General features: G+C 35.5%; 1 protein-coding gene across 1 annotated transcript; it reads right to left on the bottom strand.

The window, feature by feature from the left end:
* Positions 1-7,922: 7,922 nt before the first annotated feature.
* On the bottom strand, positions 7,923-10,149 carry LOC103967741 (scarecrow-like protein 32). The gene has a single exon (XM_009381038.2). The coding sequence runs from the start codon at positions 9,549-9,551 to the stop codon at positions 8,121-8,123; it is 1,431 nt and encodes a 476-aa protein (XP_009379313.2). The 5' UTR covers positions 9,552-10,149; the 3' UTR covers positions 7,923-8,120.
* Between the last annotated feature and the right edge of the window lie 6,268 nt (positions 10,150-16,417).

The following is a 16,417-nucleotide window of genomic DNA, read 5'->3' as shown; positions in this document are numbered from 1 at the left end:
GGGTACATTCCCTTTGAGAAGAACAACTTCCTAGTCTCACTAGAATTGTCATTCTAATTGAAGTTTATCATCATATGAGAAACTTCCTAGCATCTCTTGTCTATTTTAGGGATTGATATAATCCAATTATATCTTGAAATCTATCATTATAGATTTCCATCCCATGTATATAGACTATGTCTCCCATATACATTCTATCATTATAGAATGTTTAAAGTCATAACTTTAACGATAAAGAATTCCTTTCATTTTCAAAATTAATATATATCATGTATATATATTCTAATTTAGGAATATGATCAACTCCCACTAATCTTTTGTAAACCTAGTAAACAAAAGATTCATTTACATCTTTATGAGAAATCAAACAATTGATCTTTTCTCATAAGATGCTTATAGCTCCCACTAGCTTGCTAAGATCCATGATGGATGGATCTCTACAACTAACATGTCTTAGAAGTATATATCATATATATATGGGTAATTGATAATGTCCAACGAACTAAATCTTATTTATGTTCATTCTTCTCCTAATGGAGAAATTCATTATCTTAGGATGCTACTTTCCTTGATATTTTTCAAGGAAATTAATCTAAAGTGTTACTTTTTCCTTGGATCAAATCTAAGGAGGTAAATACTTTAGACGTCTTACTCATCTACTTACATTTCTTGAATTCTTTGAAACCTTTTGCAAAGTATTCGAACTTGTGTTTATTCAAAATAAACTATAGTTCAACCGAGAGTGATCTTCGGTGAATGTCATACAACATGAGTAGTATTATGTTGTGGACAAGTGCCACTAACATCTAAGTGAATTAACCTCAACAACTTTGTGATTCTTTCTTCTTTCCAAAAGAATAAAGATTCGAACATTTCGCCTCTATACAATTTTAACAAGAAGGCATTGGATCTGGATCTAACGATCCAAAGCATCCATCTATGACCAACTCGTAACTTATGTTTTAGAGGCATCACAACTCAGTTGGGATTAGTCACTACCTTGCAACCTTTTGGGTTTTAAGCATCGTTATATTCTTAAACAGTTAACACTACCACATCATCTCTACTACAGAGACAATTAATTAGATTACCATAATCTAATCATTCATTAATAAAGAACTATGTTTTGTCAAACAAAACATTCATCCATCTCTACAACTGTGACGGAATTATGTTCCTTTAAAATTGGGACATAAAGACAATCTTTGGTTTTTCCAATTTCTTTGGTAGTTCATATGAGGAAGTAAGTACAATCCGCTTTCGCAGAGATCTATATTCGATTCACGTTTGGAATGTGAAGTACTTTCTCTTCTCTCATATATCTTCTACTTCTTATTAGCACATTTTTACAACAATTGTAAAACATGGTTACTAATACAGAATCATGCATTCAAGTAGAAGAACCAACTGTTATGAACTTTTCAAGAACGTTTTACAACACCTTCAAAAGGTGTGTTCTTGGCACTTGCAAGACATTTCTTGCAAATACCCCTTCCAATGTCCATCCTTTCATAAAGAAAGTTTGTTCCCTTGGAGTTATTTTGCCTTCTTCATTTGACTTCCCTTTTGATTACAATAGTCATGGTCCCTAAACTCCCACTATCTCTCTTGAAACTCATTTCAAATGTGCTATACACATCAAACGATTTGGAGAGCGTGCGGTTATTGTTCACTATATAGTTTACAATAAACTTAGTGAACCATTAGGATAGGGACACAAAGGTGAAGTCCTTGCCTAGTTTCCGTCTCGTTAAGCGGTTTAACACTTCAACACTCAATGATTCAAAATCATCATAAGTCCATATAAATGGACTATTTTTGTCAACCAACCATTATGTTCTAAACATAATAACAAACTTTCAAGAGTTGTTCAAGGCAACTCTCATTTCTTCATACAACAATTTGTAAGTGAAGAATCATGGCACATAAAGTGTCCATGCCCTTGTGCTTACTTCTCAAGTTCCTTGTTCGTGTAACAAAGAGACAAGCACTAAAGTTTGTGTTGATTAAGGGTTGTTCAAAGTAACTCTTATTTCTTCATACAACAATTTGTATTTGAAGAATTATGACATTAAAAGTTTTGTCCTTCTCATGTTAGACTTATCTAACATATTCTTCCAATGATACATTATCAATAGGAAGATTGTGAGGATGAGACTACTTAGTTACATCTACAAGCCATTAAAGACAATCTATGGGATTGTAGAACTAAGTCCGGAAATTAAAGCGTTCAGTTTTTCTTTGTCAAGTTTTGGATAGCGTTTGCAAATATATATTGGTAAACAAATACATAACGAATATAAATTGATTGATTTTAAGCCATTTGATTCGGGTCTTTAAATCAAATAGCACCACCCATTATTTTTGGCAAATTCCATATCCCTCATCGGAATTCGAGAGTTTTGTTGAACTCTTAGCAGGGTATGGGAGACTCACCATTACCAAGCCCACCTCACGATTATACGATGTTGGTTAGCAAAAATAATGATGAGAGAATAACGCTTTACTCATTTACAACTCTTGTAATTACCCATCTAGTTTGGCCTCTAGAGAATGAATGCCTCAGAATTATATCATGTTGGCACCATTGCACTTAGTTAAGTTATTCCCACCATGCTTAGTTTATGTAGAGGTTCAAGCACAACCTCAGAATTATATCATGTTGGTCATACTCGTTGTCTACACTCACCTCATCATATGCGTATAGACTCCTCCTGAATGTAAGCATGCACTTTGTACTCCCCCATTATAGGGTGAAGCCGGTGTACAAGTCACAAACGATTGGAGCCTACCACGGTGGAAGGCCACGAAGAGATATTCAAAGCATCTCTCGCTTATCAACTTAATATTGATTTGGTTGAGGGTTTTTAGGTCTCATCACATATAAACATACATTTTAATCCAATTAAAACATTTTGGTCCTATTACAACTATTGGTCCATTTGATTGATTTAGTTGTATATAATACTCCCACTAAGCTTTTAAAACGGTTTTTAAAGCAAGAGTATATGATACTACTAACATAAGGTTTGCATTCATTGATGGACTATATAGTTGCCTTAGGGCCTTAGGATGACTATGAACCTTTGATTCAATTCAAACACAAGCCTAGTGTTGAATCTCGGTCTAGGGATGGAGATTGATTTTAGTTACGCATTTAATCACATTAAGGCGTGTTGTCTTATTGGGCGTTGGACCCAACTGCTCCAATTTCATGCATATCGAATAAAACAAGAAAGGAGTACTTCAAAGTAAATAAGAGCTTATGCTCTTTTACAACAATTGATCAAATCAAATTACTTTAAAGTAAAGAAGAGCTTATGCTCTTTTACAACAATTGATCATATCAAATTACAACCAAAATTTAATCTACACATTCCCATGGTTCAAACAAATTTGAAACGGCCTTTCACATAGCTCAATTATCGTAGGCTAAGGTTCATAATCACCCTTTCTTTAATTAATTAACGCTTTAACTAATTAAACTTGAATGCAACATTTTCATTTGGTTTTTGTATCCATAGAATTGATTTAAATGGAGCTAAATGAAATGAAAATCCAATTCTCATTTAAAGAGACAAAACAATTTTGTTCTCTACCTAATTTGGGCCAAAATGCTATGACCTCAACTTGTTTGGGCCATAGTGCAATTAACCTCAACTTTTGGGCTATTTTGCAAAAACTTAAACTTTTGGGGTCACTTTGTAAAAACACAAAAGTCCACTACTTCATGTAATTACAACTAGAACCCAAAATTTCCACAAAAAAATAAAACTTCATTAAAGGAGCAAAACAATTTGTCCTTTTAGTGATTTTGGACCTTTACGTAAAACCGTAAACTTTTGGGTCAAAATGCAAATACACAAAAGTATCAAAACTTTATATAATTGCATAAAAGCCCCACAAGGACCCTAATTGAGTAGGGTGGCCGGCCATTGAAGCAAAGTTTATAAAAAAATTTCAAAGTTTTGTAAGTGTGTGTGTAATGGAATAAATCATTACACACCAAACCCACTAAAATTTCTTTAATTTTTCAAAATAAATATCTAATATATTTAAACATAAGAAATATTTCAAAACAAAAACTTTATGAAATAAATCAAAACTTTGAATCAAAACACCAAACCTTTTGTTCTTGGCAAGAACATATCAAGAACAATGAAGAACATTCATGAAAACCCATAAGAGCTCCATGAACATTCTTCACCCAAAAACATACCAAAACCACTCAAACTTAAGGGAAATAACATACAACCATACTAGGGTACATAGGGGTTCCAAGAGTCACTTTAAAACACTTTTAACAAGTCAAACAAGAACCCAAAATTCCACCCTTTGGATTTGGCCGAATTTCCCCAAAAACATGGCACCAAATTTTAGCTCCAAAATTCATGCTCATATGAACTACATCTACAACATTTGAGATGGCAAATTTTCTAACAAAATTTACATTCAAAGAAGCAAGAATAAAGCTTGTAACAATTACAACATTCAAATCACAAACTATGAACTACAAAACCCAAAAGGATTCACCAAATACTAGACTTAGGCTCTTGATACCACTTGAAGGAAGATTTGTTAAAAACATGTTCATTTAAGCAACATCAATAGCATGCAATTAACAATTAAAGGCGGAATCATGCTTGTATGCACTTAAAACAAAACATTTACCCATGAAATTCAAAGCCTAGTAGATAGGTGAACCAAGACTCAACTCAAAACAAAGTGAGTTGAGAAATCAATACCTTTGTAGATTCCTCTTTGCATAAGCAAAGGCTAATCACCCAAAGAGAGGGCCTTCATTCCTTGCATCTTAGATCCATGGATTTGGATGGATGAAAAGGTTTCTCCAAGTTCCCGAAATTGAGAACCTCTAAGTCTCCACACCAAGGTATATTGTAGAAGAAAATGAGTGACCTTGAGGAAGTAAGATTGCTAGATGTTATCCTCAAGGTGGCCGGCCATTTCTAGAGAGAAATGAGAGTTTGTGTTTCTCCAATTTCCCCAAAAACAACCCTTAATGAATTTTGGCTATTAAGTCACACTTATACCTTAATTCATTTGAGTGGCAAACTTGTAAATAAGTCAAAACCCACTATTTCTCTAACATGGCCGGCCTTAGGGATTTATTGGGCTATTTGGGCCTTTGTGAATCATTATTCATTAAGTTGTCATACAACTTAAGTCAATGGACCTGATGTTCGAAGCCCATTGGGCCTTAAGGTCCAAAACTATCCCGAGGTCTTTTAACGAACTTATTCGTTTGATTAATAATCATATTAATTAATCCTTGCCATAAATAATTAAACCATTTAATTATTCTTACTCATCTCCGTTCAATCTTCAATCTCTACCTTACACGGTGTACGATCCATTAGGTTCCTTTTAGCGAGGCAGTGGGCGATTCAAACTCTTTCAAATCGATTGTGAATTGAAACTTACTTTCAATTCTCCCGTTAGTGATAATACACTTTTAGGGCTTCCACAAACCATGGTTGACGCCTAGCAGCATGTCATGGTTACCCAAGCTAATCAGAAGAGGTGGAGAACCTATTCAGTTTTAGGATTACAAATGCAATACGGTCTTTCTCTAATACAATATTCTTGACCACATTGTTTGGTTTGATAGTTTATTCATGTCAACTATCCAATGTGAATCTTGTACTTATATGATTACCTTGAATGTGATCTGGAACGCATTCCAACATCTCATTCATACTCTGGCCAGAGATTCTAAATCATATCATAGAGTATTCTCCCTCAAACAGTTTGAAGGTTAGAGATCCCTTGTTGCGCATTCACTTGCCTCCATGGCTAAGTGGCTTAACCCCAACGATGCCTTGGACACCCTCCTGATGGAGTGACTTTGACATAATCAAAGATTAAGGACCTAACCACAAGACGACTGTGATGCCTCAGGTCAAAAGACTAATTTGCATTATCCCAACCATGAGTTCTCATGTGACATGAATATGAGAACTCTTCGTTGATCGTGTTCAGTGAACTTATTCTCTATTGAGCACCTACGTACTTGTCTTGATGTCACACACACCAATGACTCGAGACTAGTCACTCTCCCTGAGAGAAGACATAGCACGTACTGATCTTAACGGACTGTCAATGCCCAATTGACAATCCTATGATCAGGAACGTTTAGGATGTGTCAACGAAAGAATGGTCTCATGAATCTAACTTCTTTAGATCGCATTCTTCCAATCACATATTCCTTGGACTTATCGTTTAAGCATATAACATTTATATGAGACGGCTCAAACAATAATCTTTGCCCTTTACATTTAAACTACATTAGTTTGAAATGTCCGTAAAGTATCATCATATGATTGGTTTTAGGGCACATTTCCAACAAAAACTGCTTGGTAGATAGGGATCTAGGAATTGAGCTTGTGTGGTCTTCGTATGAATCTTGTTTACACTAGTAGATTAGACTCAGTGGAGAGTTCCCAATTTTTTAACCCAGAGGTGGTTTTTTCCGGCCAAAAACATCTTGTGCAATTTATCACTTTTTAAGTTTACTTATCTTACTATTTGCTTGTGATATGTGTTCATCATTATTGCAAATAGATAATTTCATGCAACTAAGATTGTCAGAGTTAAAATATGCACTGAACTGGATCTTAGTAACTAGGAACACTTGAGTAAACTGAGCCTTGAATTGACTACTTGCGCTGTGAGTAAACTAACATATATGATCTTAGTTGTTGAGTGTTGCTAACTAGTCAGACAAGCACGTATACAGATTTTAAATTGTAAGTTATTAGGAGAGAAAATCTGATATACCAATTTACTAAAATACCCTCAAGTTTCGTAATTCCGTAAAATCTTCATCGAAACTCCAATTTCAATTCCGCTTGCAGCCACGCTTCGTAACATTGAGTACTACAAGGATGCGCTAAAAGAATGTTTCGTATGTCTCGCTATACATTGGTCAACGAAAGTCAATATCCTAGCCTCTATGGGCATTTTGGTCAATTCACACCTTTAAAATTATAAAAATCATAAAATTAGGGACGGATTATTACACTTTTAGTTTTCAATTTTTTTAAAAAATGAAAACTAAAAACCAAAAACTGAAACTTTCTTGGGTTTTCAAATTTAGCCTTTTTAAAAAAAAAAGAAAAAATGACAACTTGTGGTAAGCCACGGTTATCCACCCCTTCTAGGGGCTAGGAAGATTCACAAAGCCATTTCAGCCTTCTCCTGGCCACAAGTCTGACTTCCACACTAGCAACGGGTTTCAAACCCAAGGCCTCCAATTTTCAAATTTGGCCTTAAGTTTTCATTTTAAAAAAAAAAAAAACTAAAAATAGTTACTAAACAGGATTTCACTTTTCAGTTTTAAAAAAAAAAGTGAAGAGTGAAAACCAAAACCAAAAACTGAAAATTAAATATGAAATGGTTGTCAAATGAACCCTAATAAGATAGTTTGCCTGATTGCTCCATGTCCAAAACACAAAAGACAAATACTTGGCTTCACAAAATTGTAGAGGAACTCCTCTTAAAATAGTTTGTCGCGATTCTTAAAAGTACGTTCATCCAGTTAATGTAGCAAATAGATAGATTCATAATACTTTTATGGTTATGACTGTTTTTATACAGTTCTATAACTAAATAGTCTTATATTTTATTTATTTTTTAATAGACGATTATAAACCAAAGGTTTCTTGAATCACCCATTAACTACTTTTGCGTAGAGATTTCTTGGGCAATGGGTACATTCATTTCAAAGTTTCTGTAATATTCATACTAGCAAGAAATTTAAAACCACAAAAAAGTGAAATGAAAAATTTAACATAATGTACTTTGCAGAAAAAGAAGAGGAAGATTAATCTGTAGGTTACTGCAGACCACAGAAGATTATAACCACAAATGCATGGTTCAAAATTATTCCAAATATGACACAAACCCCACGTTAATTAAAATTTAAGGTCTCAACTACTAAGTAAAAATTAGTTGTAAAACATGACCATTAACTAATTTATAAGCTAGCTACTAGCCAAAGAGATCAAATAACAGACCAAAAAAGAAGAAGAAACAAAAGAGAGATTCTATATTAATTAACTGGTCAGATCATTTTCTTGAGAAATTTCAACATGTGAATTTCAAGCAGGTATCCAAGCGGTGGCAAACACAACATTGTGCCCTTTCCATGTAAGTACAACATCTTCTTCTTCTCTCTTCAATCCCCAACCGGCTGCATGTTCATCAAGCATGGCCTTCACTTCCGAAACCGCATCTTCCCCGAACAAAACGCTTCGAAAGTTGGCGTTTCGCATCCGCTGCACCCACCTGCATTTCGGCTCCAGCCTCTCCACCCTCTGTAACCCTTCGTAGGCTATCACGTTCTCAATCTTCCAACACACATCCGCCTCATACCACTGCCTCTGCTTGCTTCCCCGGGGAAAAAACGTGTCCACGGTGTCGTAAGGTATCCACAGGTAGTTGAAGGCTGACCTCAATCTACACACTAGATTATTCGATGTCAAATCCGCATCTTCGTCTACTAAAACCACAATCGTTGGGTCCAAACCCCGAAGCGCTTTCAGAAACATTGTCCTTAGCGATGGAGTAGTACTGGAAGAGGACAATGCTACATCGAAAGCATAAGAGCTGGTCGAACGACTACTGCTTGGATTCGGATTGATTAACGGAAGTGTTGATGTCTCTTCAGGAATGTAGTGAAGCATCATGTGACAGTTCACGACAAGCGCCTCACCACTCTCCGCATATACTAAATTTTGCACGCGGAGTTGTTGAATTAGGTTGGCAAACCCGTCGGTGTAACTTGACGGGATGACCCTAAACTCTAAAATTATATTTCTGGACCTGGCGAAATTAACCAACTTGAAACCTAGTTCCTCGTACGAGAGGTCCAGCATTGGAGGGATGTCCTCCGTGGAACCTGCCACAGTGAGCTTCAGCAACGGAGGACTCACATTACCGTCCTGACGGCTGGCAATGGCGTCGACGAGAGTTGGGATTTGCATGCAATGCGTCAAGCTCAGGTCAACAATGTGAACCACAGAATACCCTTCAACAGCTTCTAGAATTGCTGCATTTGCGGCAGTGAATCCAAACCTGTGCCACGGGGTCAAGTCGATGAAGGAGGCGAGCTCAATGACGGAGAACTTGTGAGTGTGTATTGTGAAGTTGGCTTGGGAGTTGGCCATGGCTGCGAGGACCTTGCAGCTTCCGATTCGGGCTGCACGAGCTATGAGGGCACGGAGAAAAGCGCAGGCGAGGCGCTGGTTGGAATCGCCGTCTTGTGGGGCGATATTGTTGAGGACCCAGAGGATCTGCTGCGTGAGGGTGGCATCGTTGGTTTCGATGGCGTTGGCACAGTGGACAAGCAGCTGCTCCATGCAGTTAGCGTCGCCGAAGTTTGTTCCGAGGGACTTTGGGGTCGGGAAGCCGGGCCACGGGCGCGTACGGTGGGTTTGGTTTTTGTTCATCATTTGGAGGTTATTGGAATAGGGTGCGGGGATAATTTGGTGCAAGGACGTTGGTGGTGGTGTCTCAGTAAATTGCATCATTGGGAGAGAAAAGAGAAGGGAAGACAATATAGAAAAAAAAACGGTAGAAAATTTTGTTGCTTTAAAAGAAAAGATGGAATTACTGAGAGGAGTTCAGAAGGAAAGAGACCAGACTGGTAGTGGGTAGATTTAGCATGGGGAAACTTAAAATTTTTAGTAGGGTTGGGAGAATTGTTCTGCAAATATTATGAATGGCAACAAAATAGAGAGTTCAGCTTTCTTTTCTTTCCTTTTTTTCTGAAGGGAGGGAAAATTAATAATTATATATATAATTTATGGTTCTTGACATGGGGGGAGGAAAAGAGACTGATCAGGAGGAGTGAACTCGCATCCCCAAAAATGAAACGGAAAAAAAGTGTAATTGGAAGTCCAAATTGGGGGAAAAGAGACTGAACCTAACAGTACTCAGGCTTTTTTCTTCTGCTGTACAATCAGAAAAGAGGTGGATGGATAGATATAAATCAGAAAAAAGGCAGGTAGAGCAATAAGGCGATAGAAGCAGTTCTGATTCGACAAACCTTTTCACGCTACAAAAGGGTCTAACCCCTTTTCATATGGCCTTTTTGCTGATTTTTCTTGATCAGGTCAGACAGATAGAAGGCTAGCTGATATATCATATAAAAGGGAGAGAGGAGAGAGAGAGACAGCGTGTGTGGTGTGGTTTTAGTGTGTGAGTTGCGTTTTGGTGGCATGTGAAGTTAGCCGGCCAGGGGATTGTTTGTATGCGGAAGTTGAGATTTTGTCATTGAATGAGGGATGGGGATCGCAAGCAGTTACTAATCTTTTGGTTCAAAGTTCATCAGTACTTTTTACCAATTGATCACGCGCCACCATATATCATATGATCATATCACGCATATCATGAACAAATCATTTTATCAGAGCAGTTTTTTTTTTTTTTTTTTGGTTGATATGAATCATTCCTTTCTGAACAGTAGTGGCGTTTTGGCGCAATTGTTTTTAGTAAAAAGTACGTTTCATTTTACTAATAGTTTCAGAAAAGTATTGTATTATTTAGATATTTTGGTTAAAAAAAAAAAACTTTTTGCATGCAAAAAGTCAAATATTTATTGTCTAAATACTCAAATATGCAGAGAAAATTTATTTCAGACTATAAGACCTATTCCAACTTTGAGTAAAACTTAAATTTTAGATTCTAAATTTAACCCAACTTGCTCCAACCCTTGGGGCAAATATGAGTTTTAACCGAAAACTCATTTATGAGGCAAATTTAGCATAGGATTCCCCCTCGGGTTAATAAGGCTGAGCCACTATATATGTGCACATTTTTTAGTTTTATATTTATAAATTCATTGAATCCAATGACTAAAATCAAATATGATCAAATCCAACATTAAAAAAAAAAAAAAAAATTCTAACGGTTCAAATTTAAATCCAACGGCTAAAGTAATTTAAAAAAAAAATTTATGCGTTTCGTATTCTTTCATAGCGTTTCACGAGTTTTATAATGTCAGTTTAGTGATTTTTCATTATCTATCGAAATCTAAATATTTTTAGGTTAAAATGTTCATAAAATTAAATTAGAATAATCTACATATTATATTAAAAAAGTTATTTTAAGAACAAAATCATCCTAATTTCATTCTTTAATAATCTCAAGCTAAAAATTTAACCCAAAAGGGTTGGAAGAGAAAAATTGTTTCTGGGTTAAAACCTAAATTTTGTGGGTTAAAAATTTTAAGTTTTAACCCAAAGATTGGAGATGGTCTAAAGACACAAAGTGGATAATTGGTAAGCTTCAAAATATAACGTAGGTTGTCACTTACACACATCGTTGATCAATCGACTTTGTGTTTGGCATAAGGTGGAGGATGTTATTGCACTGCAATAGTTGGAATTCTTATCCGAAACATAATCAATAACGTGTCATCCGAAACAAGAAACTTTGAGGAAAAAGGTGATAAGAATTGGATTGTATCTTAGAGTTTCGAAGGTCAAATACATTGGATTTTCGAGCTAGAACTAGTCACTTAACAATGAAATAAATAGGATCTAATGACTAACAATAGGCCTTTTTTCCTTCTTTTTTTTGTGTGTATACTTCTTGATGCATATCTTGATTAGGGATGGACAAAGAAGGAGGGGTAATGACGGTTATTTACCCATAACAATTTAAGTTCTTACCCACATAACCCTTTACTTGTTAGGTAATTGCATAAACGGGTATCCTCATACCCATAAGTGTTTATAATTGGTTAATCGTACTTATATCCACATCCCCATTTAACTATAATAGCATACCCGTTTGACCATTTACCCATTTACCCAATTTTTTTTGCCGTTTACCCTGTTTCTTTAGCACATTGAAAGTGAAAAAAAGTGTCATAATTTTCTTTTTCTTTGATAATTGAATGCTATTATAGGTGAAAAAAATTGGAGCTCCACCATAAAACCAATTGGCAGCAAGGGGAGTAGCCCAACCTCTTATAAGCGCTTGCAAAGTTTTTCCTTTCACATGTGTCGAATTTTCAAGCCAAACACGTACGTGGACAACATGAATTGGGTGACATGGGTTGGGTTTCACACGTGGGCCAATCTGCTCTAGTATCATGAAAAAAGTTCGAGTTCCACCATAAAACCAATTGGCAACATGGGGAGTAACCCAACCTCTTGTAAGCGCTTGTAAGGTTTCTCTTTTCACCAGTGTAGAACTCTTTTACCTTCACATTCTCACAATAGGTACATTAAAACGTATTTCTGTATTCAAATCCTTTAAATCCTCATACCACTACAGAAATTGAAATAATAGTATACAGATAATATTTTTAGTTGCACTAGGGGAGAGAGATATTTGTTTTTCCTTTCCTTATAGTGGATGCGATTTAAATTTCTCTACAGATTTAAGTTAAAGGCCACAACAGTCTAGGAATATTTTTATTCGTCGTAACTTCCTAGTTCTTTTAGACAATTTAAATAAATATATTTCGCGAAGTTTATTAACAAGTAAAAAAGCCCTAAAAAGTAGGCGTTATTTAAACCGAGCGAAATTTCTTCGTGCCGCAATAGCAGACCTCTCAGAGGAGAAATTTTTTATTATGACGGAAACACAAGTGATATATTACGTGTTTTTATGTAGATGGTAGGAAATTTTATTTTTTAAGTTATTAACATTTTAACACACATATCTCACCATTTGTATAGTGACACGTGGTGTATCAACTCGTGTGCCGGTCACACCAAAAAATCTCTCCTCTCGAACGAATTAAGACCCCTCAACTACTCTTTGTGGCGTTTCAAAACCCTAAAACTCGCCATCCCAAGGGCTCCGAACTCTCCTCCCTATTAACCTCTCACTAAGCTTAGTTATTCTGCAGCTCACTCATGGCTTGGAACTAATAGCAGAAAAAAGGTAATTATTGAAAAAAAATTTAACTCATGATGGACCAATGAAATAAGAAGTCATATGATCTCATGATACTGGGAAATTAAATATTTATATGATTTAAATGAACTAAAATGTTAAAACAAAGAAATCAATAGAAATCATGAGCGAAATTAACTCATTATATTGGGAAGGGTCTCAGTTGTCCACTCGTCAAACAGTTCTTAGGGTTTTCAATTTTGTTTTTATAAATTTTACAGATAATACAAATTGTTAAATGGGTACCCTTTTGTACTTGCACGTAGTATCTGTGTTCACCCATATATATTTCATGGACAAAAATTTATACTCATAACCGTTTATTTATTTAAATAATTACACATAACCGTACCCGTTAAGTATAATTGGACGAATAACCGTGGTTACCCATACCCACAAGTATTTTGCCCATCCTTAAATCTTGATAGAGGCACAATGTAAAAATTAAATTGATTTATAATAGTAAAAATAATGTTTTTGTACCAAAACATAACAAATTTTAATTGCATCTTCATATAATTTTAATTGGTTGTTTGTCCACATAGTACAAATTTGACATCTCATCAGTAAAAATGTGAGACCCATAGCTAATGCGTCATAATTTAATGGACAAATTAACAAATTGAGTACAGAAAGGCTCACATTACAACGAATTCATAAGTTAATATATGACATTGCAACGTTTAAAAGATGAGGTATGATTTTGTTATGCGACCCAATTTAAGATGGTAAAATGTAATTTATCCCCCTTTTTTAAGTTGCATCATATATTAGAAGAGTAATCCTACACTTATCACATTTTTCATATCACATTTGTACCATCTTTGTAATAGAGGTAGAGCCCACCAATACATATGAGTTTCATCTTTATTAAAGATATTGTACAAGTATAGTATGAAAAATGTGATAAGAGTAGCAATTTTTACATTAGAATGTGAAGGAGAAACCACTTAGTTTGTGCATGCATCACTTTCCTTTCAGGTGAACTTCATTATTACAATGTTCCTATATAGCAATAGTTACACATGTATGCAACAGCAACAGATGTTGTACTGAAATATTTATGAAAATGAATTTGGAAAAAATTCATGGTCCAAAAGAATAAAATCGACATGTGTATGAAAATGGATCTAGGCTAGTTCATTGGTCATCTTTATTTTGGAGAGTGAGAGAAGAAATCATATGAAATACCTCATTGTCGTCGACAATGACCATTCCTTTGTCGCATCGATGCGTGTAAAGTTTGGTGGTTAAGACTACTCTCTTTCTGTCTCTCTCCATATATGACATTAAGAGGATAAGAAAATAATGAAACTTTTAGATGCAAAAACTAGTAAATTATATGATTATTTTGTCAATCTTCTAATGGATTTAATATTTAATGATGCGCATGATCATATTTATCCAATTTTTAAACCGATCCAGTATATACAACCAAAACTATAAGGTCATGAAGATGTATGGTCGTATTAGACAAGTAATTCAAATACGTAGTACACCATAGTTTGAGTTGTTAGGTAAGTGAAATGATCTAACGGGTACACATAGAGTCCTTATTAGACAACGAATCCATTATAGTGTCTTTTAGACACCACATTCCAATCGTCTGAAGACTTGAAAAGAAGTATTTCTCCTTGCCAATTTCACGCACATGTATAACTGTGATTAATGTGTGCTAGAACCAAATTTTCACACTTCGTATACGATTAAGCATAAAAAATCTAGGCACCGATGTGGTAGCTTAAAGACTCTCTAACAATCAAGTTGGTAAGTTAGTACTAGAATTCTGGCAGCATGCTTAAGAGCGATTATATGCGATAGCTTTAGAGAGAACCTTAATGAGTCTATGTGTATTTTTAAGGATAGTAATCATTGATTAACGAAGATAATCCTAGAGGAAATCTACGAAGAGATTTCCTCCTCTTACTATTGTGATTACTTAAGAGTTAAGACGCACGCCAATTTCATCAAATCAAGAATGAATGAAAATCGAGATGTGTTTCTAATTGCGGTTCAGTTATATCCCCCTCGAGGAAACATATCCCATTTTCCAATCTGGTGCACCTCGAAATTACTTGTTCAGATGGCTTAGTCCGGTGTGCCTGGTTCAGCTGTTACTACACACTTCGGAGCTTGCTGGCCATTCCGGCCACTTCAAGTGCACATGTCAGGAACCAAAACTCATGGTCCCGAAGTGTAGACAAAGAAATGATTCCTTAAGTGTGATTGGTACCTTAAATATTTTTGTAGTACCAATAAAGAAATAGAAATTTGAACTTGAAAAGACTTTGCCGTTAAAACAAAGGAAAACAACCAATCTAAGGGCTAGTTAGTAAATTGGACAATTGTTGAACTAGTGCAGCAAAAAATAGAAGATAGTACTCGAGCACATCTAAATCTTGCCCAACACAAACCAATAAATTCAATCTAATATATTTAGTCTTTAATACTATATACCTTAGATTGCAAGTGTACGCTATACAAATGGGGATGATTTGTGCTAATAGCCACCTTTGTTTTTGTCATGTCCTCACTAATTATAATAAATCAATATTGTCATTTGTCACCACACAAATTAAGACAGAGTTGATTAAGGCAATGCATGAAAGAAACATAAGCTTTCCACCCCTCATTTTATCACTACTTGTGTCTCCTTCCCCGGTCATCTTCCCCATCGTATAGATTAAGGAATTCTCTAATATTCTTATTCTTAATCAAACTCTTCTTTTTATACAAGTGATTCCATTTTTGTCAGCCATATATATACTCTGCCCCACTCGATGCTCTCTGGGGAATACATATATATTTTTCAACATTCTCCATCCTCTCTCTCTCTCTCTCTCTCTCTCTCTCTCTCTCTCTCTCTGGATTGCATATTTTGCAATTTGCACAAACAAACTGGTGGGATCTTATCCACCAGGACCAGTTATGGATACTCACTGGTAATTTGAATGTAAAATATCGTGCATGTGAAGGGGTTAGGGTCCAGGGTCCATCGTGCATCTCATACCTGGCCTTGTTTTGCCTTCAATATGCACATGTGATATACAACTCTCTTTTGTTTTCTTATTCAAGGATTTGTCACTGCTATTCCTTCTAACCCTAGGCCCACCTTAAATAGACTACTCAACCTTTACAACCACAAAGAAATCACTCACAGCTAGCTCGAAATGTACACCACGTAATTTACCTATTTCCTTTTTCTCTTGAGATTTTATGTTCTATTTTGTTAGGGGTGTGTGGATTTTATGTTCTATTTTGTTAGGGGTGTGCTATCCACACACCCATTTTTTACTTCTCACACACCCCTTGTTCATTTCTGTCATTTGATCTTCTTCAATTCATCTGATCTAAAGATTGAAAATCAGAAGGGTGTGTGAGAAGTAAAAAGGAGTGTGGATATCACACCCCTTCTTTTATAGGCAACAAGAAAAAACCCTACAGCTGATAGATCAGTTCACTTCCCATCGAGTAAAAACCTACA

Source organism: the organism of the source record quoted next, unplaced genomic scaffold (assembly GCF_019419815.1).
Source record: "Pyrus x bretschneideri cultivar Hongxiangsu unplaced genomic scaffold, Pyrus_bretschneideri_v1 Contig8, whole genome shotgun sequence".
NCBI lineage: Eukaryota > Viridiplantae > Streptophyta > Magnoliopsida > Rosales > Rosaceae > Pyrus > Pyrus x bretschneideri.
This window is presented reverse-complemented; position numbering and strand designations above follow the sequence as displayed.